The sequence below is a fragment of the Balaenoptera musculus genome, chromosome 19 (genome assembly GCF_009873245.2).
Source record: "Balaenoptera musculus isolate JJ_BM4_2016_0621 chromosome 19, mBalMus1.pri.v3, whole genome shotgun sequence".
NCBI classification, from domain to species: Eukaryota; Metazoa; Chordata; class Mammalia; order Artiodactyla; family Balaenopteridae; genus Balaenoptera; species Balaenoptera musculus.
Window position 1 is genome coordinate 16,833,828 of NC_045803.1, and position 22,901 is coordinate 16,856,728.

Below are 22,901 nucleotides of genomic sequence, written 5' to 3' on the forward strand. Positions count from 1 at the left end.
GTTCAGATGCCCTGCCTGGGACATAACCCTAGGCAATCTGCGACTTAGCCTCCCCCTACCCACTGGACATTATCCTTGCCTCCTCCTCTACTGCTTCTTACAGGCTGGCCTCCAGCCTTGACTCCTTTTTCCTAGGAATAAATTTAGCCTGCGTGCCTGAACATGACCACGCCTCCCATAAAGCCAGTCCCAGTTGTTCCCGCTGTTGACTGAGGCTCAGAAAACACTCTGTAGGGACATCCCTGGTGGCTCAGTGGTTATAGATCCGCCTGCCAACGCAGGGGATACGGGTTCGAGCCCTGGTACGGGAAGATCCCACATGTTGCGGAGCAACTAAGCCCGTGTGCCACAACTACTGAGCCTGCATGCCACAACTACTGAAGCCTGCACACCTAGAGCCTGTGCTCTACGACAAGAGAAGCCACTGCAATGAGAAACCCGCGCACCGCAACCAGGAGTAACCCCCGCTTGCCGCAACTAGAGAAAGCCTGCGCGCAGCAACAAAGACCCAACACAGCCAAAAATAAATAATAAATAAATTAATTAATTAAAAATAAATAAATAAATACAGCTCTCTGATCCCTGGACCAGATATGTACATTAAAAAAGAAAAGAAAAGAAAAAGAAAACTCTGTAACAACGCCCTTTCCAAGAGAATTTGCCATTGGTCATGCCCTCAACAAGGCCCTCGAAGGTACATCCTTGATCCACCCATTCATTCATTCAAAAACTCTGATCGCTTAATTTGTGGATATATCAGTAACCAAAACAGGGGAAAATATACCCTGCCCACATGGAGCTCAAAAGCTAGTGGGAAAAGACAGTTTACAAAATAAGTATTTTAAAATATAGAATATTAGAAGGCGATAATTTCCATGGATAAAATTTAAGCCGAGATTGGGGAAAGGGAGTGCTGACGGAGGGGTAAATTTACAGCTACTTATTTCAGTTTATTGAACTTGCTGACCTCACTTCCATAACAGGGATTTCCCACATGAATTTCCCTCTGCCTGGAGTATTCTCTGCGCCCCCGCCCGATTAAAACACGACTGCAAATTCTTTCACAATCCTCTCATGAAAAGGTAGAGTTTATCTCCATCTGGGCAGGATTGTGACAACTTCAACCAATAGAGAATAGTAATGAATAGCAATTGACACTATGTGATTTCCAAGGCTATGTAGTAAAAGGCAAAGGCATTCTTTGTCCACTGGAATGACTAGCTCTGGAGCCTTGAGGCATCATGTGAGAAGTGCAACTCTGCTGAGGTAGTCGTGCTCTGAGGAAGCATAAGCCACATGGAGAGAACTTGTGTAGGCACTACAGTCCGTAGTTCCAGCTTAAAGTCATCTGAGCCCTGATGTCAGACTTGGGAGTGAAGAAGCTCCAGAGATTCCGCCCCCAGCTGTCAAGCCACCTTTGTCTTCCCAGCTGAAACCCTAGACATAATGGAGCAGAGACAAACTGTCCCCAGCTGTGCCCTGTCCAAATTTCTGACTCACAGAATCCATGAGCATAATAAAATGATTGTTTTATGCCACTAAGTTTTAGGGTGGCTTGTAACCCAGAAATAGTAATTAGGATGGCCCTTTGTTAGTTATTAATTCCTACCTGTCTCAGCTCAAATGTAACTTCCTCAGGAAAATTTCTAGGTCCCACTCACCCCCCAAGATCAGATTCTGCTACTATAAACATCTTTTTTTCTCCTTATACCTAAGCAGCTATTTCCTTCTTTTGATTTTATTTAAATGTATGGTTTGTTCAAAAAGACTGAAAACAAATGTTTACCATGTCTGTGACATACAGAAGCTACTTTTTACAGAAATCTATCCTATCTTCTCTTTTTTTGTAAATACAAATATCAAAATAATCCTGATCATATATTCTCCAACATTTTATTATAAAAATTTTCTAACATACAGCAAAGCTGAACAATTTTACACCCATATACCCACCACTTAGATCCTACCATTAGCATTTTACTATATTTGCTTTATGTCACATCTACCTATTACTCTATTCATCCATTAATCTAATTTTTGCATGCATTTCAAAATAAATTAAAGACATTGTATACTGTCTCCTAAATACTACAGCATGCATATCCTTCATTGGAGTTCAATATTTATTTTTCTTTTGAGGTAAACCTTACATACCATGCAATTCATAAATTTCACTGTATTTTGACACCTTTGTAGTCAAAATCCTTATCCAGGATGGCAACTGGACTTTTTATATGGCATCCCAGGGCTCCAAAAGGAGGGGGACAGGGAGAGACGGAGAAAGAAGAGAGACTGGGAGAAAAACAGGTGGAAATTATATCATCTTTTCTAATCCAATTTAGGAAGTTAAAGTAGTATCACTTCCTCTGCATTTTATTTGTGGAGGCAGTCACAAAGTTCAACCCAGTTTCAAGAAGGGACATAGACTTTACTTTTTTGATGGGAAATGTGTCAAAGTATTCACAGATAAAACAATAGGTTTTTCAATAGTCCGGACAGGTGACGATAGCCTAGACTGGGGTGGGGCAGTGGAATGGGGAGAAAGGCGGGGTTAAATTCTGGAGAGATTTTAAAGGTAGAGATGATAGAACTTGCTGGTCAACTGACTGTGGGTGTGAGGGAACGAGAGGAGTCAGTGACAGCTGTGAGGCTTCTGACCTGAGCAGCCTCTGACCTGAGGCTTCTGACCTGAGAAGGACGGAGCTGAGGGCCAGGGAGGAGCAAGTTTAGGGGGAAGATTAAGATCTGTGGAGTTTGAGACATCTCTTAGACCTTTCTTTGTGGATGATGAGCAAGTAGCAGGGTACCTGAGGTTCTAGGCTGAAGATAGAAATTTGTGGACTATCAGAAAAGAGATGGGGTTTAGAGCCCACGAAGCCAGATGAGAGCACCTGGGATTGACTGTAGATAGAAAAGTCAAGGCCAGGGCCCTGGGACACACTAAAGTGACAGGTGTGAGGCACAATGAGGAGGCACAACCAGAGAGGTGAGGAGAGGGCTGGGGTTCTGGAAGCCAGGAAAAGAAGTGCTTCAAGGAGGGGGTGGGGATCAGAGCACCAAATGCTGCTGCTGGGTCAAGCAGGATGTGGACTGAGGCCTGACCATTGTCCCACACTCTGATGACTCTACAAGCTTCATACCCAGAGGACAGTTCCTTTGGTCTCATCTGAGACAGGAGGATCCACTCCTGAGTTGAAGGTCAGATAAGGTGAGTCCCAGTCTTGCCCGGAACCCCTCTCCTGCCCTCATAGATGATGAAACCAGAAGACACTTTGCTTCAGTGGTCAGAAACTAGGGTGAGGTGGGGCAGGGCAGAGCTAGGGTGTGTGTGGGGGGGAGGCGGGGCATGGGAGCTATTTCCCTAAATTAGCATGGCCCTTGGCCTTTCCAAAACAACTTCTTTCTCAGAGACAACCAGTAACCTGAAAAAAAAATTTATTAGGAAAAATAGAATCTGTACAATTCAAAGTCGTCTGGCCTCAAGAGAGGCTCCTTCCCTCCTCAGCCGCATCCTTGGGGACTCGGGAGGCGACCTGGCTGGAGGAGACCAAGACCCTGGGTCTTCAGTGTGGCCCAGCAGGCGGGATATCTGGGCATCCACTTTCCTGGAAAAAGGACAGGGGAGTAGAGGCTGAGGTTTTGCTCAGGATTGGGGTCTGCGGCTGTGTATGTTCTGGGAAAGGGGCTCAGGAGAGGTGGGTACCAAACGGCGGTCTCAGAGGATTCAGGGACCGGGTGTCTTAAATCCTGGCATGGTCACCTTTTCTGCCGCCGCAGCTCCGCCCTTTGAACCCTTAGCACCTGCAGTATAGGGTCGTCCTGGAACTCGCTGCCGTCGGAGTCTGGGGGGAAAAGAGCGAGATTCAGCGGGCCGGACTCGTAGCGTGCTGGACTGCCATCCAGATCCGGGCAGCCACGAGCGTCGGTGCGCATCAGCTCACCTTCCGCAGCCTGCAGAAGTCTGGCAGCCTGGGAGAGGAGGTCCTCTGAGGGGGCGTGGCCATCAGCGGATGAGGGCGTGGCCACAACTTCAAGAGCCCCCTCCTTGAACGGACGGGGCGGGGCCTTAACACAAGTGGCCGCCTCCTCAGCTGGAGGGGGCCGGACCTTGGGCGGCTTACACACGACTTCAGCCAAGAAAGTGTCTTTGTCCTTCCTAGGCACCGATCCCACTAGGGGGAGCATGGCCTTGGCGTTCCGAGACTCGGCCTTAGACCGACCCTGCGGGGTCTCTGCCTGGGGACACCGTGATTCAGATGGAGGGGCCGTGACCTCTGAACGAGGGGACAGAGTCTCGGTTTGAGGGCGTGTGGCCTTGACTTTCTGAGATTCAGCCTCGGGTGGAGGCGGGCCCTCTTGGCGAGGGGGTGTGTCCTCCAGGCTGGCCGGAAACAGCCGAGCCGCCACTACTTGGCCCAGCGCGCCTCTGAGCTGCGGGCCAGGGCCCTCGTCCGCTGCCGTGATTCGCCCAGCGGACTCCCGGCGTTGGGCTCTGCTTCTTCGAGGCTTGGAGCTCTGCCTCTCGAGCTCCTCTGGGCTGCATGGTGCAGGGGTGGGCGGGCCCTGGGGGGCGGCAGGGGGCGCGGGAGTGGAGGCAGAGGTCGCAGTGGTTGAGGCTGGAGGCGCAGGAGTGGAGGCTGGGGGCGCTGGGGTGGAGGCCGCGGCCGTGGGAGGGATGGCCCCAAGAGATACCCAGGGACCGGGCTGCGGGGCCCAGAAGAATCCATGGGGACTGGGGCCCCAAAAGATATGTGGAGAGAACCCTGGGGGAATAGGAGGCCTCTCCAAGCGGAAGGCTTCCCGGGGACCAGGTGGAGCCACACTGCCCCAAAGTGGGATGCAGTTAGGCTGCGTTCCCAGGGAACCAAGGGTCTCCGCAGGGGCAGGAGAGGTCTGTAGACAGATGGGGATAGGGACCTGAGAGGGAGAGAAAGGGTAGAGGGTCCTCAGTCCCCCTCAGCCTCCCCCTTCCTTCAACTTCCCTTAGGATCCCCGCTCCAGCCCCCTCAGTCTCCTCCCTCCCCCCATCTCACCGTAGGGGTGAGGGCAGGGGTCTGGGGCAGCACCCAGGTTCCATCACCCTGGCTTCCTCGAGCCTGTTCAAGCTTGCGCCGCTGCCGCCACTGGTACAGAATGTCATCCTCTGGCCGCAGGGGTGCCTGGGAGGAGACTGGGGATGGAGTAGGGATGGGGGCAGGTGCTGGGGTTGCTGTGGAGTAAGTAGAGGGAAGAGGGGTAAGGCAGGGCCTGGGGGGATGAGCAAGGACAGCCTAGCACACACCCTTCGACTGTACCAGAAGGTTATTCAGACAGGCTCTCCAGATAATGTCCCAACTCCCCTGCAGATTGGGAAGTGGGAAAAGGGGCAGAATCAGAGAAGAGAGCCCTCATGGGCTTCTCAACCTGTCATCATTCAATTCTTCATTCATCAACAAATATTTATTGAGCTCTTACTATTTGCCAGGCACTGTTCTGGACATGGTGGTTACAGCAGTGACCAAGGCAGATCCTCCAGAATCTGCCCACTTCTCCCCACTTTACTTCCCTCACCTGCCAACCCCAAAGCAACTTCCTCCCTGGTTTCCCTTCTTCCTATCCTCCCAAACTGTCCCCACCCGCAGCCAGAGGGAGCCTGTGAACACCTGAGTCAGATCAGGGCCCTCCTGGGTTAGAATCTTCCCCAGGCTGCACCTCTCTCCTGGTAAAAAGCAAAAGTCTTTGCATTTGCGGTTTCCTCTGCCTGGAAGGCTCTTCGTTCATGTAACCACAGGGTTCACTCCAAGTCTTTCCAATATTTGCCCAAGTATCACCTTCTTAGTGAAGCCTTCCCTGGCTACCCTATTCAAAACTGCAACAACCCCAGCCCTACCACTCTCCATCCTCTTTCCTGTTCCATTTTTCTCCTTAGCACTTATCACCTTCTAACTACTAAATATCATACTTCTTTGCTTATTTATTGTTCATTTCTCCCTCCACAGTGCCAACTACACAAGGGCCTTCTAACTACTAAATATCATACTTCTTTGCTTATTTATTGTTCATCTCTCCCTCCACAATGCCAGCTACACAAGGGCAGCAATTTTTGTCTATCTGGCCATTATCATATCCTCAGTGTCAAGAACAGGACCTAGTGTCAGTATTTGTGGCATAAATGCAAAACGAACTGTTTATTGTGTTCCATCCCAGTGCCCAGCCCTGTGCTGGGAATACAGCAGTGACTAAAGGCAGGGCCACTGGCTGTCCTCAGTCCTGTGGGGCAAAGAGACACCATTCCCTATCACCCAGAGCATCATTTTGTCAGTTATGATTAGTATGGCTACCATTATCTCTCAGAAGCCCCACCTACTAATGCTGCACAGAGAAGGGGTGGGGGGTGCATCATGTGGGACCTCTTCTTCTCTCCCTTCTATATACTGTGATTCTACTTCCAAACCTGGCCACTTCCCTCTACTCTGCTCCTCAGGCTCTGGCCCAACCCAAACTACCAGAGTCTGTCTCTCACTAGATGTTGATAGCAGCCATAGGGAGCCAATAAAGATCCCGTGCCCTCCTCGCTCAGAACTCTCCAGTGGCTCCCCGGTAGATTATGACCAAATGCCTCACATGCCTACAGAGCCTATGGAATCTGACCCCTGCCAATCTCGTCCACCTTATCCCACACTACTCTTACTCCTGGCTCTTGCCTTTCCTAGTTCATTGTCTGCATCGTGTTCCCTCTGACCTCAGGTCCTTTGTGCAGGTTAGAGGGCTATTGTCCCCACCTGCATCATTCAGGTCTCCACTTAGATAGCACCTCTTCCAGGAAGGCCTCTGACATCCCAGCATCGCAATTATCTCATGCATGGCCCTCATTTCTGCTTATATTCCACATTTGTTTGTGGAGTTATGTAGCTATTCTCTGCTCCACACTCACTATCCTGTGAGGACCATGAAGGTGGGACCATGTATGGTTGGTTCACTAAGGAATCCCCAATCCCGCTCACAGGCTTCATACACAACAGATATTCAATGTTTGTTATGTGAAATAATGAATACATTTAACCTGCAAAACAACTCATAAAGTAGGTAGTAGTTTTATCCCCATTTTACAGATGAGGAAACTGAGGCTCAAGAAGAAGTGAATAAAAAGAGAAGTTTAGAAGGAGCAAAGAATCAGACAGGGGAGTGCTTGGGCAGGATCACACAACATGCACAAACACCACTCTGTTCTCTCTGCTTGCCTGTCCCCACTCACGGGAGTCCTGTGAGACATGGAGAGCATCTGTCCTGTGCAACACTGCATCCCAGGACCTGGGCACAGAGTAACGGTAACAACGATGACCGTAACAGTAACCCAGGTCCTTAATCCAATCTCTGAAATCTTGGGGGCAGAAATTTGAGAGTTCAACAGTTTGCATGTTTTAGCAAAGTTACATGGTATGTACAGTGTTGACAGGGGTCTGGGTCAGTACACCAGACTCAAACACATTGGTATTTAGTTGAACAATATGAAATTGCCATTATTCAACCATTTTTCACTTACAGACAAAAACTTCATATGGTTCAATGTTATATATCCATAGAAAGAAGCATGAATATTTACTCCCTGACTTCAGACTATACTACAAAGCTACAGTAATCAAAACAGAACGGTACTGGCACAAAAACAGACAAGTAGATCAATGGAATAGAACAGAGAGCCCAGAAATAAACCCATACACTTATGGTCAATTAATCTACAACAAAGGAAGCAAGAATATACAATGGGGAAAAGACAGTTTCTTCAATAAGTGGTGCTGGGAAAACTGGACAGCTACATGTAAAAGAATGAGATTAGAATATATTCTCCCACTACATACAAAAAGAAACTCAAAATGGATTAAAGACCTAAATGTAAGACCTGAAGCCATAAAACTCCTACAAGAAAACACAGGCATAGAACACTATTTGACACAAATCATAGCAATATTTTTGTAGATCTGTCTCCTAACGCAAAGGAAACAAAAGCAAAAATAAATGAATGGGACCTAATTAAACTTAAAAGCTTTTGTACAGCAAAGGAAACCATCAACAAAACAAAAAGACAACCTACTGAATGGGAGAAAATATTTGCAAACAGTATGCCTGATAAGGGATTAATGGCCAAAATATATTAACAGCTTATACAACTCAACATCAAAAAACAAACAACCTGATTAAAAGATGGGCAGAAGACCTGAATAGACATTTTTCCAAAGAAGACATACAGAAGGCCAACAGGCACATTCAAAGATGCTCAACATTGCTACTCATCAGAGAAATGGAAATCAAAATCACAATGAGATATCACCTCATACCTGTCAGAATGGCTATCATCGAAAAGACCACAAATAACAAATGTTAGTGAAGATGTGGAGAAAAGGGAACCCGTGTACACTGTTTATGGGAATGTAAACTGGTGCAGCCACTGTGGAAAACAATACAACGGTTCCTCAAAAAACTAAAAATAGAACTACCATATGATCCAGCAATTCTACTCCTGGGTCTATATCTGAAGAAAATGAAAACAGTAATTCAAAAAGATACATGCACCCCAATGTTCATAGCAGCATTATTTACAATAGCCAACATATGGAAGCAACCTAAGTAAGTGTCCATCAACAGACAAATGGATAAAGAAGATGTGGTGTATATATTCAATGGAATCCTACTCATCCATTAAAAAGAATGAAATTCTACCATTTGCAACAACATGGATGGACCTGGAAGGTATTATGCTTAGTTAAATAAGTCAGACAGAGAAAGGTGAATACCGTATGTTATCACTTATATGTAGAATTGAAAGAATAAAATAAACGAATGAATATAACAAAACAGAAACTGACTCACAGATATAGGGAACAAACTAGTGGTTACCAGTGGGGAGAGGGAAGCAGAGGAGGGGCAGGATAGGGATAGGGATAGGGGCTAAGAGGTACAAACTACTATGTATAAAATAAATAAGCGGGGCTTCCCTGGTGGCGCAGTGGTTGAGAATCTGCCTGCTAATGCAGGAGACACGGGTTCGAGCCCTGGTCTGGGAAGATCCCACATGCCGCGGAGCAACTAGGCCCGTGAGCCACAACTACTGAGCCTGCGCGTCTGGAGCCTGTGCTCCGCAACAAGAAAGGCCACGACAGTGAAAGGCCCGCGCACCGTGATGAAGAGTGGCCCCCACTTGCCACAACTAGAGAAAGCCCTCGCCCAGAAATGAAGACCCAACACAGCCATAAATAAATAAATTTAAAAATTAAAATAAATAAATAAATAAATAAATAAATAAGCTACAAAGAAATATTGTGGAGCACAGGGAATATAGCCAATATTTATAATAACTTTAAATGGAGTATAATCTGTAAAAATTTTGAATTACTATGTTGTACACCTGAAACTAATATAATATTGTAAATCAACTATACCTCAATAAAAAAAGTATGAATATTCACCCTAAATAAATATTCTTCATATTGTTTACATCAAATTTAGCTGGCAAATCAGCTGTGGTGCCAAATTTGCAAAAAGCCTTCTGATTTTGGGGCTTCGTGTTCAGAACTGCAGACAGGATGCAGGGAGAGAACCTGCATACTCCTGATAGCTACTGTTAACAGAGCCGTGGTAGGTGTTCCATGTATTCACCAACTCATTTAATCCTCACAACACCCATAGCAGAGGAGTACAATTATTTCCCCTCTTTTACAGCTGGGGAAACAAGGCCCAGAGAGGCCCAAGGTCACAGAGCTGGTAAGTCGAAAGGCTGGGATTTGCACCCAGACTGCCCTCATCCTTGCCTCCCAGAACCTACCTTGTGCCTCGGGGTCACAGCCCTTGCTGGAGTCAGGAGTGAAGGTCATGGAGAAGGGAGAGAGGCCATCAGAGCTGAGGGGGAATGAGGAGCTGCCGGCATCGCTGGGGCTGAGGGAGGAGGAGGAAGAGATGGAGGCCTTGCTGTAGGGAGAGGCAGAAGTGAGGCAACGGGGGTCTCAGAGGCAGTGGCCCGAGCCTGGAGGGGTGGGAGTGGGGAGGGTGATGGGGGCGGGGGAGGCACCTGCGTTTGAGCAGCCTGGCAGCTCTGCTTTGCAGGCTCAGTGTCTCCAAGTCCAGCAGGGATGAGTTCCACGTGTTGAGGCTCTGTGAGGTGAGAGGGGTCAGAGGCCAGTCCCCATCCCAAAGGCTACTGGGAAAGGGGCTCGGGACAGAGGGCCTGGATGCAGGTCTACATTGCACCTGGTGCCCTCACATGCTGGCTTAGAATCTGCTCTTCCTCCTCAGGAAAGAGAGACCAGGTTTTCCTCTGTGGATCCATATCCCTCAGTGCAGTCATTGTTATAGAAGGGTTGACCCTGCCTTCCTGATCAGGCCTGGCTAGTCATAATGTTCTGTCCTCTGGTTCACAGTGATTGGCTCAAAGATGAGCGAATGAGAGTAAGCCCTGGGGTTTAGGATGGAGCTATTGGAAAAGCCTTCTCTTTCCACTGGAGTGATCAAGTACATTAGAAGCCTAGAGTTAACGGGGCCGTCTTGGCTATTTTGAGGGGAAAGCCTACCTGAGATTGAGCCAAACAAAGAGGAACAGAGAGCCATGAGAGTCAAGTTCCTCCCAATATGGTTCAAACACCTGGATTCAGCTGTGCCTGAAAGCAGCTACCTTTGGATTTCTTGATTGCATTAGCCAGCAAGACCTCCCTTTTTTGTTTACACTGCCTTGAATTGGGGGTTGACTCTAATTCTATCCCAGGGCTGGTGCTGCCAGTTCAGGCACGTACGGGAAGGAGTGGATGGGGATGTCACCTGCTTTATTTCCTGAAGGGGGGCCATAGTCTGTGATGCACTGGCCACCTTGGCACGAGTCGGGACTGCTGTGTTGGGTCTTCCTTCTGGTTCATTGGCTCCTGTTGAGAAGCTCCAATTGATTTAGGGGGGGCCAGGAGGAGTGGCTGCTGGGGGTATCGCTCAGGAGAGGTTATAGGCCAGGAGTAGTGAGACTGAAGCAGGTACCTGCTGCAAGTTGACTGCTGGGGTCTGGTGATTCAGGCCACAGCCACCAGAAGTCAGCTGGGGTTGGGCCTGCAGACTGGCGTTCCTCTCGGCTTGTGGGCTGAGCCTGTCGGAACCGGTTTATGTACCTGTGAGCATCAGAGAATTGCGAGGTGGGTGGGATGAGGAGAGCCTAATATTTAATAATAACAATAATAATCACAATAGCCAACGTTTACCTAGCTCCATAGCAGCACTTGGTAGTTGTCCCTCAACATCTGTTCTCCTTTCTTATAGAGTAATGCAATTTTGTTTTGTTTTGTTGTGTTTTTTTTTTGCCAGGCTGTGCGGCATGTGGGATCTTAGTTCCCCAACCAGGGATTGAACCTGTGCCCCCTGCATTGGGAGTGCGGAGTCTTAACCACTGGACCGCCAGGGAAGTCCCCCAGTAATGCAGTATTATATAAGACGATATAATCCTGGGCACATAGCCATTCTATAAATACATTCTATAAATACATTTACCAGGTGCCCTTGTAGCTTTATGCCCATGTAACTCTGTTCTTGACCAACAGGTAGGAGGAGATGTGATTCTGGAAAGTGGATGTGGCTGGGAGCCATTATGGGCCATGAAGGAAAGGGTAACAGCCTAGGGAAGGGAGAGCGACAAGAAAGAAGGAGACAGTGTCTCTGACACCTCACTTAGGGGCTGCCATATCAGCCCTGGTTGCTTCTGTCTGGACTATTAGGTGATGAAGAAATAAGTACTCTCTTGTTTAAGCCACAATTAATTTGGGTCTCTGTGTTATAGCAGCTGAACTTGGATCCTACAAATCCAAGTGCTCACTATGTGACAGGCATTGTTATAGATGCTGTACAGACAGTAACTCATTGAAAACTTAAAACAGTCCTAGAGAATACATGCTATTAATATCCCCAATTTACAGATGAGGAAACTGAGGCCAGGATCATATACGGAGTTGGTGACAAAGCTTGGATTTGAACCTCGCTCCAGAGCGCTTGCTAACATGCATGAAGTGTGGTCCTAAAAGTGGAGATCTGGCTGTGATGATTATTATGGGATGTCTGCCCCCTCCCACTGATCCAAACCCTTCTTTTCCCCCAGGGCTACTGCTACTTACTTGGCCATCACAGAGTCCTCGCTGTCAGTCACGGTGGGTGGTGGAGAGGCTCCCATCTGTCCCTCAGTGGTGCTGGGTGGGGAAGGGGTCCCTGAGCTGGATGGCCAGGACTCCTCAAACAGCTCAGGGGATTTGGGACCTGTGGCCAGAGCCCTGGGAGCTTCTGGGAGCCTGGATCTCTGGGACCTGGATGAGCTCAGGGTCTAAGTTAGGGGAAGCGAGGAGAAGAAAAAGTGAGGCTGAGGGGTTATCCCCGTAGGGGAACGAAGACACATATGAAGTCTCAGTCCGGAGGGGAGGAAACACGTCCCACGATTGCAACAACTCAAAGTGATTGGGGCTGTGATGAAGGGATCTAGGTGGTAGAGGACAGGATAAGGGCAGGGCCATGGGGAAGAGAGGAGGGACTGTCTTTTGAACTCTCACCCCCATTTCTCATCATGTCTTCCTTCTCTCTAGTCGTCACTCCCTTGCTACTGGGCTGGAACACAGCACTTTCTGTGGGGTGTCCTCAACTTGGGGTGCCAGGTCTGGCTTCAGGATGGCCAGTAGTGGCTTCGACCCAGGGGGGCGTCCCCAAAAGTACTGTCTTGGGTGGAGAAAACTGGCAAGCTGCAAGGGGAGAGGGGGGTTGGCAGGCAGAGCATGGTCACTGCAGCCCTGCTGGGAGGCTGTATGTGGGTGGGGTGAATGGGAGAATGCTAAGAGGGCAGAACCACACTACGATTCCCATGGATTCCCGGAAGAGATGGACTATAATTCCCATGAAGCACCACTGCACACTCAAGATAACGATACTGGAGGCACGATTCCCACCCGCCCTTGGAGCAGTCTCAAAAGAGAAGAACCCAGGAACTGTTGGTTGGTGGTTCTTAACCGTGGATCCAGTCTAGGAGGAATCTTTTAAAACTACAGATGCGTGATCCTCACCCCAGACCAAAAGAATCAGAATATCTGGAAGGGGGCTGGGCATCTACATACATCTTCTTCTCAGTGTCCCACGTGATTTTGAAGTGGAGCTCACGTTAAGGGCCAAGGCTAAACCTTATCACTGTACATTTCCCATAAGTCCTTGGGACACTATCTGAGGAGAAAGGGGTAGATGGATTACAATCTCTATAGTCACTGGGCTCCGCCTAAGCAAGAAAGGTCAAAAATAACACCCATGGGAGTCTGGGGACAAATTCAAAATTAAGAATCTTAATTCCCAAGATGCTCCTGAACACCCTTAGAGGAAAAAAAAAAGCCCTCGGGGCCACTTAGCGGAACGTAAGACGCTAGGGAACCCCCGGGATGGTGAAGTCCAAGGCGGGAGCCGCTTAAGGCTGTGGAGCATCTTGGGAGTTGTAGTTCCAGTGCGGTTGAGAACGAGAGACTCCGGACCCTAGAAAACCTGATCCTAGGCTGCGTTACTCTCACCCTTGGTCCTCCCCAGGCCTCTTGTGATCCCCGGAAGAGGGATCGGCCTCACCTGCGGTCCATCCCGCAGCTACCTCGCCGCTTCCGCCTGCTCTGCTTGGTCACCGGACTCACTCGGAGCTCATCTTTGTCGCTTAGCAATGCCCTATCAGCCCCGCCCCTCTCTGGGACTGCAGGCGCGGGAAGAGAGCGGCCCCCAAGGCGACCAATGATAGGAAAATAAAAGTAATTGGACGGTGGCCAAAGGGAGATGTCTCACAATTGGTTGGCTGTAACGTGAATGAGAGAGCACGTGTGATTGGAGAACCATAGCGAGCTGCAGTAATTGGCAAGTCCGTGGACCAATGGAAAGGAGCTGAGGCTGGGCTCGCGGTTAGGAGGGGTTCCAATGTACTCTCGCTTTCCTGTAGTCGTGTATTCTAGCCACTCCCCCTCTTGCTGCGTAAATCTCATCCAGATTTCAGTCTAACTGCGGCTTTTCCCGTTGCAGGGGCAATAAGGGCGTCTATGTCCTCTCTAACCGCCGTCCCTCCATCAGTCCAGCAGGCTACCAGTCCCACCCGGTCATCTAACCACTTCCGTCTTGCTCCAGGAGCAGCTGGTTGCGCCGAATGCCAGGCCTGGGCTCCTGGCCGAGGTGGCTGGATCAAAATGAGCTATTTTGGGCCCCGGCGCGCTGCCCCAGGGGGGCCAGCCTGGACTGTTCTTGCCCGCGCCCCCTGGCCGCTGCTCACCTGGCAGACCCCGCTGCCTTGTGCACCCGAGGCTGAGTCAGACGCACAGAATTAGGCCCGGCTTGCCGGGGGGCTGGGACCAGGGCCCTGCTGAGATGGGAATAGGGTCTGTTCTGTGTCCTCCTGACAGCCTGGCCCAGCTACCGCATTCCCTGTACCCAGGAATCTGCTCCTAAGACCGCCATCTGCGTCATCCTCAGAGCGCCTTCGGGGCGGGGGCGGATTAAAGGGACTGGGAATTCTTTGGTGGGTTTCTCAGGCCGTGGGTCCCAAACGCCACGCTTGCACCCCACTCTGGCAAGGCTCCGCCTCCTCAGCTTTAGTTTTCCTTTCGGAAAATTGGGGAATGATACCTCCCTGGCATTCAGCAGGCGCTTAATAAATGGCCAAGTCATTGTTGGGCTGTCTAAATAAGACTCTATTAATGGCCGGCTCTGGCCGCAGTCCCAACGTCCCCGGGCGGCCCGCCGAGGGGCGGACACAGAGCGTACTATAAAGCAGCGGCGGCGCCCGCTGGGGCACTGCGGAGCCTAGGGCGGCGGCGGAGCACGATGGAGATCCCGGTGCCTGTGCAGCCGTCTTGGCTGCGCCGCGCCTCGGCCCCGTTGCCCGGGCTTTCGGCACCCGGGCGCCTCTTCGACCAGCGCTTCGGCGAGGGGCTGCTGGAGGCCGAGCTGGCTGCGCTCTGCCCCGCCGCGCTGGCCCCCTACTACTTGCGCGCACCCAGCGTGGCGCTGCCTACCGCCCAGGTGCCAGGCCTGGGGGAGGGGCGGTAACCCGTCTACTTCCAAGGCTGGGGTCCCCGGTCCCCTGAGGGGGGTGAAGGAATGTCCCTTGACTTTGAGCGGGCCAGAGAGTCCGGCCCCTCAGAGGGGCTTCCGGAGTTCCCTGAGTATGGATTCTCGGCGGTCAGATTACTGAAAGGGGTGGGAGGTCCCCGTCAGTCTGAGGAGGGTCTCAGCTCCGAGAGGAGTGTAAGGGCTGGGTCACTAATTGGGTGGGGGCGGTCCCTCTGAGGGGAGTCTTGGTGATTCTGAAGGAGGCTGGGGACCCAGGGAATCTGGGAAAAAGGGGGAGCCCAGTCATTCTGAAGGGCGTGGGGCTCCCAGTGCCTCCCGAGGGGAGGGAATATTTTGTTATTCTTGAGGAAGAGAGTTTGGAGACTGTGGTGACTGTATGTCTCCTGGAGAGGTAGAGGGGAGGGAGGGTCCTGTGACTTGAGAAAGGGGGGTCTGGCCACTCAGAAGTGGGGGAGGAGTACTGGTAACTACTGAGGGCTCAAGCAATCCCGTGACTCGAGTGGGAGGGTAGAAAGGGGACTCGAGACTGGGGGAGGCGGCATCTTGGCGATTTCTGGCGGGGGTGGCGCAGTAAGGGCCCCTGGGGCTCTGAGGGGAAGGGGGCTGAGGAGTCAGTGTTCAGAAGGACACGCTGACTACGGCGTTGCTGACACTGGGGGAGAGAGGGCAGGCCTCATCCCGTGAGGACGGAGGTCCCTGACCTTGCAGGGTAAGGGGGCCTCATCACTCTGGATGAGAGGGGAATCCCAGTGGCTACAAGGGGAGGGATGATCCCAGTTATTCTGGGCGAAGAGGTCCTCGGTGGCTATGTGTAGGAAAGGGGACGCCCCAGTTCCAGAGGCCAGGAACAGCTGCAGCACCGGAACCAACGGAGAACCAAGGGGAGGGGCCTTTCTGGGTCCCCGGAGCCTCGCCCCGCCCGATGACTATCGGGCTGTGCGCAGGTATCGACCGACCCCGGGCATTTCTCGGTGCTGCTGGATGTGAAGCACTTCTCACCCGAGGAAATCGCCGTCAAGGTGGTTGGCGACCACGTGGAGGTGCACGCGCGCCACGAGGAGCGCCCGGTGAGCCCGCTGGCGGGGGCGGGGCCAGAACAAGTATGCAGGATCCGCAGGCCGGAGGGGCGGGGCATCTACAGGGAATGGGCAGAGCCCCTCAAGCCTCTTTCCCTCCAGGATGAGCACGGATACATCGCGCGCGAGTTTCACCGCCGCTACCGCTTGCCGCCTGGCGTGGACCCTGCGTCCGTGACGTCCGCGCTGTCCCCTGAGGGCGTCCTTTCCATCCAGGCCGCACCTGCTCCGGCCCAGGCTCCGCTGCCGTCGCCGCCGGCGGCTGCCGCCAAGTAGGAGCCAGGCCACGCCTGAACCCTGGGAGCCGCCTCAGGCCCTTCCACCGCACTTTTAAAGCCGACCTGACTCCGCCCAGCCAGATGTCCCGAGCGCGCCAAGACTACCCGCCCACCCAATCTGGGGTCTGCCTTGAACCTTCCAACCTAGACGCAGCCTTGATAACCTAGACCTTTCCACTGACACTCCCTCTCTCACACACGCTCCTGTTTTCAAACCTCCCGACACCTCTCTGGCTTCCAGACCCTACAAGCACAATCCCCCAGCCTACAGTCTCCCATCCCCACTGACCCCACTTGGCGTAGAACCCCACTCCAAACTCCCTATTTCCTTCTGACTTCTCTAGGAAAACATCTCCACACCCCGTTTCAATCCCCCCCACCCAAGATTATGGTGTAGACAGACCTGCCCCCACCCTAGGCCTACGCCAGTCAAGCATAAGCCCCCGCTTCCCCTCAAACTCTGCACAGACCTCCCAACCTGGACCTTCCTGGCCTGGTCCCCAAGACTCTGGGTCCTTCCCCTCATTCCAACCAGATACTCCACTTCTCCTCACTCTCTCCCCCCAACCCATCTTCTAACTTGAAACCTCAGCCAGCCACCCCCAGACTCTTGAACCCCTTTTCTGACCCCCACCCTTTTACACCTATTCTAGGCCAACCAGGACCCTCAACCTCACACTGTACAGATATCCACCCCATCTCCTCAGACTCTGCACGGATGTCCTAGGCCCCTAAGCCCAGCTCCAACCAGAACCCCCCAGTCACTGTCATGACCCCCAAGTCTCCAACCACATAGCCACCTTCCACACCCCTCCCCTTATTCTCCAAGACCCAACCAAGCAGCCACTTTCTTTGATTCCCCACAATCTTTCTCTTGCCTCAAATTCCCTGATGCCCCATCCCCTCACTCCCCCAATAAATGTGCTACAGCTGTGCCAACTGCTTTATGTCTGATCCGGGAAGGATGGGCTGTAGAAAGCGGAGGCCAGTGTGGACGAGGGGAATGTTTATTGGGGTGGGGGTGGGGACAGGGGAACATCACTGTCGCTCGTACATCTCCCGTAGGATCTTCATGCTTTCTGAGTAACGAAGCTGGTTCCGATGGGATGCCTCCTTCCACCTGCAGTTGGGGTGGGGGGAAGGCAGAGGGAGGACTCAGCAGTTGGCGCACAGGCCACAGGGAACAAGCAGTTGGGGGATGCTCACCTCTGGCGGATGCGTTTCCAGCGCTGCATGTTTCGGTAGATGAGTGCGGAGGGTGAGGGCTCAGGCTCAGAGGGCTGCATGGACAGAGAGGCCAGGCTGGGTGGCCACGCCCGAGCCCCACAACTCCTGCCCCATTGCCCCAGGCCGGCCTTGCACACCCACCTCATCATCAGGGGTACCCTGGGTCTCAGGCTGCAGTGGGGATGGAATTCGGGATCTACAGGCATCTCCGGGTGGTCCGGGAGCTGTGGGTGGAGGCAGCTTATACACATCACGACTCTTGCTGTTGGTGACCTCTGAACCCTGAGGATACAGGACCCCACACCAAGCCCAAGAGAGTCAGAGAAGAGGGCCAGGGGCACACATTTCACACCTCCTTCCTTTCCCAGTGACAAAAGACATGAGGGTCTCACCAGGGACCTGTACTTAGGAGTCATGTCTGTCTGCTCCAAGGATCCCTGTTTTCTCCTATCCAACCCAGGGATCCCCTCAATTACTCCTGCCCAGCACACAGACCTCCATCTATGGAGACTTCCATTCCCAGCCCAAGGGGGTCCCCATCTGCTCCCCTAGGCCAGGTGGCTACATCTGTTTGCACTAAGGACCCCTGCCCAGTCTCCCAGCTCTTGGGAACCCCTGATCTTGGAGGTCACATCTATTTGCCCAGAGGAACCCTGTCCCCTCTCCCTCCCAGAACAGACAGCCACGTCTGTCTGCTCTGGGGCACTCCAACCATTCCCCTGGCCTAAGGGTTCCTATCTGTGTGCCTCACCGGATCCAGGAGTTACCTGAGAGACACAGAGACCTGTGCTTGTCTATCCCATTAGCTAGGGGGGAAGGTACCTTGTGACTGTCTACCCACTGCCCTCCCTGGCTGCTGGGCGGGGGCCCACCACCCATCCCACCTCCTCATCCTCAGGCAGTGGGGGCAGCGGTGAACTGGGTGAGCGTTCACGCTCGCGCACTGTGGGGCTGTTGCGCATCCAGGCTCGGCAGATCGGGTAGAGCGGTGTGTTCTCACTGAACTGAGCCAAGTCCACGCTCCGGTCAAACAGCTTGATCACGTACGAGTCTAGGGTGGTGAGTGGGAGGGGTATGAATATCGTCACGTAGACCCCCATCACTGCCTGCCCTCCAGGGCCACCGCCTACTCACTGGATCGCTGTGGCCCTCCCTCGGCCAGCCCCTCATCCATCTCCCTCCTCTTCTTCCTCCGCTGATGGGGGAATCGGGCAGATGGCCTGTGTGGGGAGGGAGAATTTCAGGACCGGGGTGGGGACTGAGGACCTCTCATCAGCTGGCTGGGGCCCCTGCCACCTTACCGTTTGCCGCTGGCCGTGATGGAGCAATCCCTGTGGGGAGAGACAGGGAGTCAGCAGGCTTACCCTTGAACAAATGCCTGCTCAAAACCCCCCAAAGGGCACCCTGGGGGTACTGTGATCAAGCTCATACAGACGCCACCAACTCCTTAGGCCTTGTGTTCCCCCCACACCGGGGCTTGAGGTGGCATCATCAGGGGACCTAAGCTTCTGCTGCCCCAGGGCCTTTGTACATGGAGAGTGGTTAGGAGTGTGGTGGAGAAAGCATGGGGCAGGGTGGTCAGGGCTTGGATGAGGAAAGAAGTTATCTACCACAAACCCTCAAACACAGATCCCATCAATAAAACTTACTTGTTGTGGGTGTCTGAGGAGGTCTTCCCAGCTTCCTCATCCAGACGCTCCCTGGTAGCAGAGGAGAACTGTAGGCTCAGGGTTCCAAGGGCCCAGGGTGGGAAGGCACCCAGTGGCCTCATCCATTGGGCCCCTTCCTCCCTAAGCCAGCCTCTGGGGTCCCACCCAGGGCCCCCGACTCCCTATGACCCCATGCTGGGCCAGGTCCCAACCTGTCCATGTGACTCTTCTCCAGCAGACACTGCAGAACAGCATCCAGTTGGTTCCGGGCCTTGGCCATCTCCAACTCTGGGGAAGAGGGTACCGAGCAGGAGTCACTTCCCAGGCCCACGGCAGGTGGGCAGCCACTGGGCCAGGGAAGGGCATGTGTATCCAATCCTTCGGTCAGGCCCAGGCATGCTGGGAGGGTACAGTGGGCAGAGACTACTGAAATGATGAGCAAGAGCTCTGGCTTCCAGGGCTGACCCGCATGCTCATGTGTGACCTAAGGTGAATCACCTTACCTCACTGAGCCTGTTTCCTCATCTCGAAAATGGGTCTCCGAATGATACCTACCTGCTAGGACTGTTTTGAGGTTTAAACAAACCTATGTTGTATATGAATCTCAGCAGGATGCAATAATAATGAGTAACATATATAGAGTGCTTATTATGTGCCAAGCACTGTTCCAAGCACATCACACATATTAACCCATTGAGTTTTCACAATAACCCTGGCAGGTAAATATGATGTTTATCCCCATTTTACAGATGATGAAACTGAGGCACAGAGATGTTAGGCTACTTGCCCAAAGTCACACAGCTAGGAAATCGCAAGGCTGAGGATTTGCACCCAGGTCATCTGGCTCCACAGGTGAAGTTATAAGGCACGGACTCAAACTGGGTGCAGAATCCAGCCGCCAGATGTGCTTTGTTTGGCTGAGGTAGTTGTGTTATTTTAAATCTGAGTTAAATCTGAATAAGATGGCTACATTTAATAATTGGGAGATTTCATCTCAAATACCCATTTTTGGCTTTTTTTCCCCCAGGAAATGAGATCTGGGCCCACCTTCCTGCATGCCACAGCCCCTGCCTGGCCCTGTCAGCCTGTGTGTTTGCCTCTCTTCATCATGGAACATAAGTAGATGATGATGTTATAAATATTCTCCTCTTACTCTTGTGGGGTGTTCGCTCTTCTCTTCCAACTAGTAGGAGCTCTGACCCAGCGCTCTACAGCCTGGAAGGACACCTGGGGACATGCTTTGCCAGCCCTGAGACTTCCTGAAGAGACCAGGAAACATGACTCAGAGGAGAGACAGGGTGGGGATGCAGGGCTGGGGGCAGCTGAGATTCTAGCAAAGAGCCTTGGTTAGGAGCCAAGGTATGGATCATGCCCACCTCTCTTTCCCTAGTCCTTGCTTCTCTCCTGAACCTCAGATCTTGGGATCCTATGGACTCCTGGACACTTTCCCCTTGACATCCCCTGGGCTCCTGCCACCTACTGGGTCCCACACTGGCCTCAGTGTTTCTCTAAACTTATCCCTTTTCCTGGACCCCCTTCTCAGGGGTATCCACACTGTCACCCCATCCCTCCCTGGGCCTCAACACGGTCACTTCTCTCCCTCCCCCACCCACCCCACGGCCTGTCCACTTGGTCCCCTGAGTGTCTCTCCCCCCTCCCTAGTCTGCCCAGCCAGGTCCTTTCCCTCCCTCCCCCTGGGCTCCCAGCCTCAGTCTCCCCTTCTAATGAACCCTCCGCAAGGTGGCCAGGGGAATCTTCCTAAACCCAAACCTGACCCTGATCCTTCCCTGCTTAGAACCGTCCACGACTCTGCAGTGCCCCCCTGGGGCAGAGTCTGAGTGTTTCAGCCTGGTGTTCACAGGCCTCCATGACCCTGACTACTCCCTACTACTCCTTCCTCACCACCATCATTTTGTTGTGGTCAGGCCCCCTTCACTTTTCCATCCACGATTTTGGGGGCATTTTTTGGCATCTGGGGGGCCATCTTGTAAAACTCCCTCCTTGGTTCAAAACCCTCCCTTGGCTCCCCATTTCCCTCAGAGCAAAAGCCAAAGACCTGCCCCCCGCCCCTTTGCTCTCATCTCCTCACACTTTCTACGCCACTCGCTCTGCTCCAGCCACACTGGCCTCCGTGCTGGCCCTTGAACACTCCGGACAAGGCTTTCACCTCTCCGCTGTTTCAAAGCTATTTTCTTTGTCAGATTTGCTGTTCCCTCACTTATCCTCATCGCTCTCTCCCTCACCTTGCCTCACTCCTGATCTCCCTACCTTCTCCTGTTTCGTTTTATTACCACTTATAGCATTTAACATCTCACGTCATTTTACTATTATTTTGTTGTCTGGATTCCATGCCTCTCCCACCACCCTTAACGTGCCAGTCCTGGGTTCCCATCAAGCTTGGCCCCAACCCAAAATGACTTCCGCTCTCTCAGATTCAGTTTCCCCATCGACCACATTTCCCAATTCCTAGGATTACTGGGATACAGTGACTACGAGGATTAAAAGCCTTCCTGTACTTCAGGTGCTCAGCAAATGCTGGACTCATGACCACTGCGAGAAATGGGGAAACGGAGAAAAGAGTACTTCTTTGAGTCACACGGCTCGGGATCCCCATATCTTACCGCACCACACCACTGCCTGAGCCACCACCATTCAACCTCAAAGCTATCCTGAACACAGACCGGGAGGGTATCAAGGTGGCAGGAATCGCTCGATGCCTAACAGCGATAGTAAGATGGGCTGCGGGGAGAAGTCGCGTAGTCCGCCTTATCGCGATAATGCTGTCTATAAGGACTCCCACACCCTGATCAGTCCGGTGCTCCCCTACAGGCCCCCGACCTCGGGGTCCTCACCTGATTTCTCCACTTTCACCTTCACCGGGAACATGGTTGGGGTCTGGGGTCTGGCTAGCTGGGTCAGAGAAGCCCAAAAGAGCCTAGGGTCACAAGTCAAGGCCGGAGGCAGACGGGGAGAAGTCAAAGGTAAGCTTCGTGTGTGGGCAGTCCTCCGCCCTGAGCAGTGTCCGGCCGCGACGGCCGCGGAGGCCGCCACCTCCTCCAGTTGCCCTTCTGTGGGCGGGCCCCTTCGGCAATCCCTTGTTTCCATTAGTCAATGCAACCGTCAGTCTCGTACCCTGGCCAATTCACAGCTGCCGCTGTCGGTTCCCAGCTCTAAGTCCCCCCTTTCTGGGGCCAGGTTTCCGGAAACAAACCACCGATATCCCAGGGCGCTTCCTGGGAGGTGTAGTTCTAGCTCCCGAGACTCAGCAGAAGTAAGCGCGCCTGCGCCGCGCGAGGCACGGTGGGAGACCAAGGATCAGAGCGTCGTGAGGCTGCTTGGCAGTTACAGTATTAGAAGCTTTGAGTAACACCAATTTCGCTATTGAACAGGAGTTTTTTAACCGTGGGAGTCTCTCTTGGTCCCTAAGAGGAAAACAAGTCTGGGGTTAGGCTGGGTTCCCTCTTAACTAAGCACTCACTAGGTGTCAGCTACCTGTTAAACTCTTTTCAGGTGCAGCCTCATTCACTTAGCAAATATTAAGTACCTGAGCCAGGTACTCTCCTAGGTACTGGGGACACCGCAGTGAACAAAATGGACAAAAATCC

General features: G+C 52.3%; 3 protein-coding genes across 14 annotated transcripts; 1 reads left to right on the forward strand and 2 right to left on the reverse strand.

The window, feature by feature from the left end:
• Positions 1–1,889: 1,889 nt before the first annotated feature.
• On the reverse strand, positions 1,890–13,662 carry PROSER3 (proline and serine rich 3). 9 transcript variants are annotated; one of them, XM_036832790.1, is made up of 12 exons: positions 13,585–13,662; positions 13,095–13,197; positions 12,540–12,725; positions 12,114–12,185; positions 10,993–11,120; positions 10,786–10,886; positions 10,043–10,125; positions 9,800–9,942; positions 5,034–5,209; positions 3,942–4,917; positions 3,761–3,842; positions 1,890–3,605 (listed from the first exon to the last, which is right to left on the reverse strand). In XM_036832790.1, the coding sequence occupies exons 4-12, from the start codon at positions 12,167–12,169 to the stop codon at positions 3,464–3,466; spliced, it is 1,887 nt and encodes a 628-aa protein (XP_036688685.1). In that variant the 5' UTR covers positions 12,170–12,185; positions 12,540–12,725; positions 13,095–13,197; positions 13,585–13,662; the 3' UTR covers positions 1,890–3,463. The 9 variants fall into 9 exon arrangements, with proteins under 9 accessions (XP_036688685.1, XP_036688680.1, XP_036688676.1 ...); XM_036832785.1 differs by having other exon boundaries at positions 9,800–9,909; positions 12,114–12,316; XM_036832781.1 differs by having other exon boundaries at positions 12,114–12,316.
• A 1,106-nt stretch (positions 13,663–14,768) lies between these two features.
• On the forward strand, positions 14,769–17,356 carry HSPB6 (heat shock protein family B (small) member 6). Of its 2 annotated transcripts, none has more exons than XM_036833023.1 (3): positions 14,769–15,015; positions 16,011–16,166; positions 16,245–17,355. In XM_036833023.1, the coding sequence occupies exons 1-3, from the start codon at positions 14,818–14,820 to the stop codon at positions 16,416–16,418; spliced, it is 528 nt and encodes a 175-aa protein (XP_036688918.1). In that variant the 5' UTR covers positions 14,769–14,817; the 3' UTR covers positions 16,419–17,355. The 2 variants fall into 2 exon arrangements, with proteins under 2 accessions (XP_036688918.1, XP_036688919.1); XM_036833024.1 differs by having other exon boundaries at positions 14,775–15,015; positions 16,011–16,133; positions 16,245–17,356.
• Positions 17,357–17,403: 47 nt separating this feature from the next.
• Positions 17,404–22,387, reverse strand: LIN37 (lin-37 DREAM MuvB core complex component). 3 transcript variants are annotated; one of them, XM_036833002.1, is made up of 9 exons: positions 22,149–22,387; positions 19,509–19,584; positions 19,297–19,347; positions 18,949–18,978; positions 18,782–18,867; positions 18,532–18,698; positions 17,789–17,929; positions 17,627–17,700; positions 17,404–17,540 (listed from the first exon to the last, which is right to left on the reverse strand). In XM_036833002.1, the coding sequence occupies exons 1-9, from the start codon at positions 22,180–22,182 to the stop codon at positions 17,459–17,461; spliced, it is 741 nt and encodes a 246-aa protein (XP_036688897.1). In that variant the 5' UTR covers positions 22,183–22,387; the 3' UTR covers positions 17,404–17,458. The 3 variants fall into 3 exon arrangements, with proteins under 3 accessions (XP_036688897.1, XP_036688898.1, XP_036688899.1); XM_036833004.1 differs by having other exon boundaries at positions 17,412–17,540; positions 17,789–17,871; positions 22,149–22,353; XM_036833003.1 differs by lacking the exons at positions 18,949–18,978; positions 19,297–19,347 and having other exon boundaries at positions 17,407–17,540; positions 22,149–22,353.
• Between the last annotated feature and the right edge of the window lie 514 nt (positions 22,388–22,901).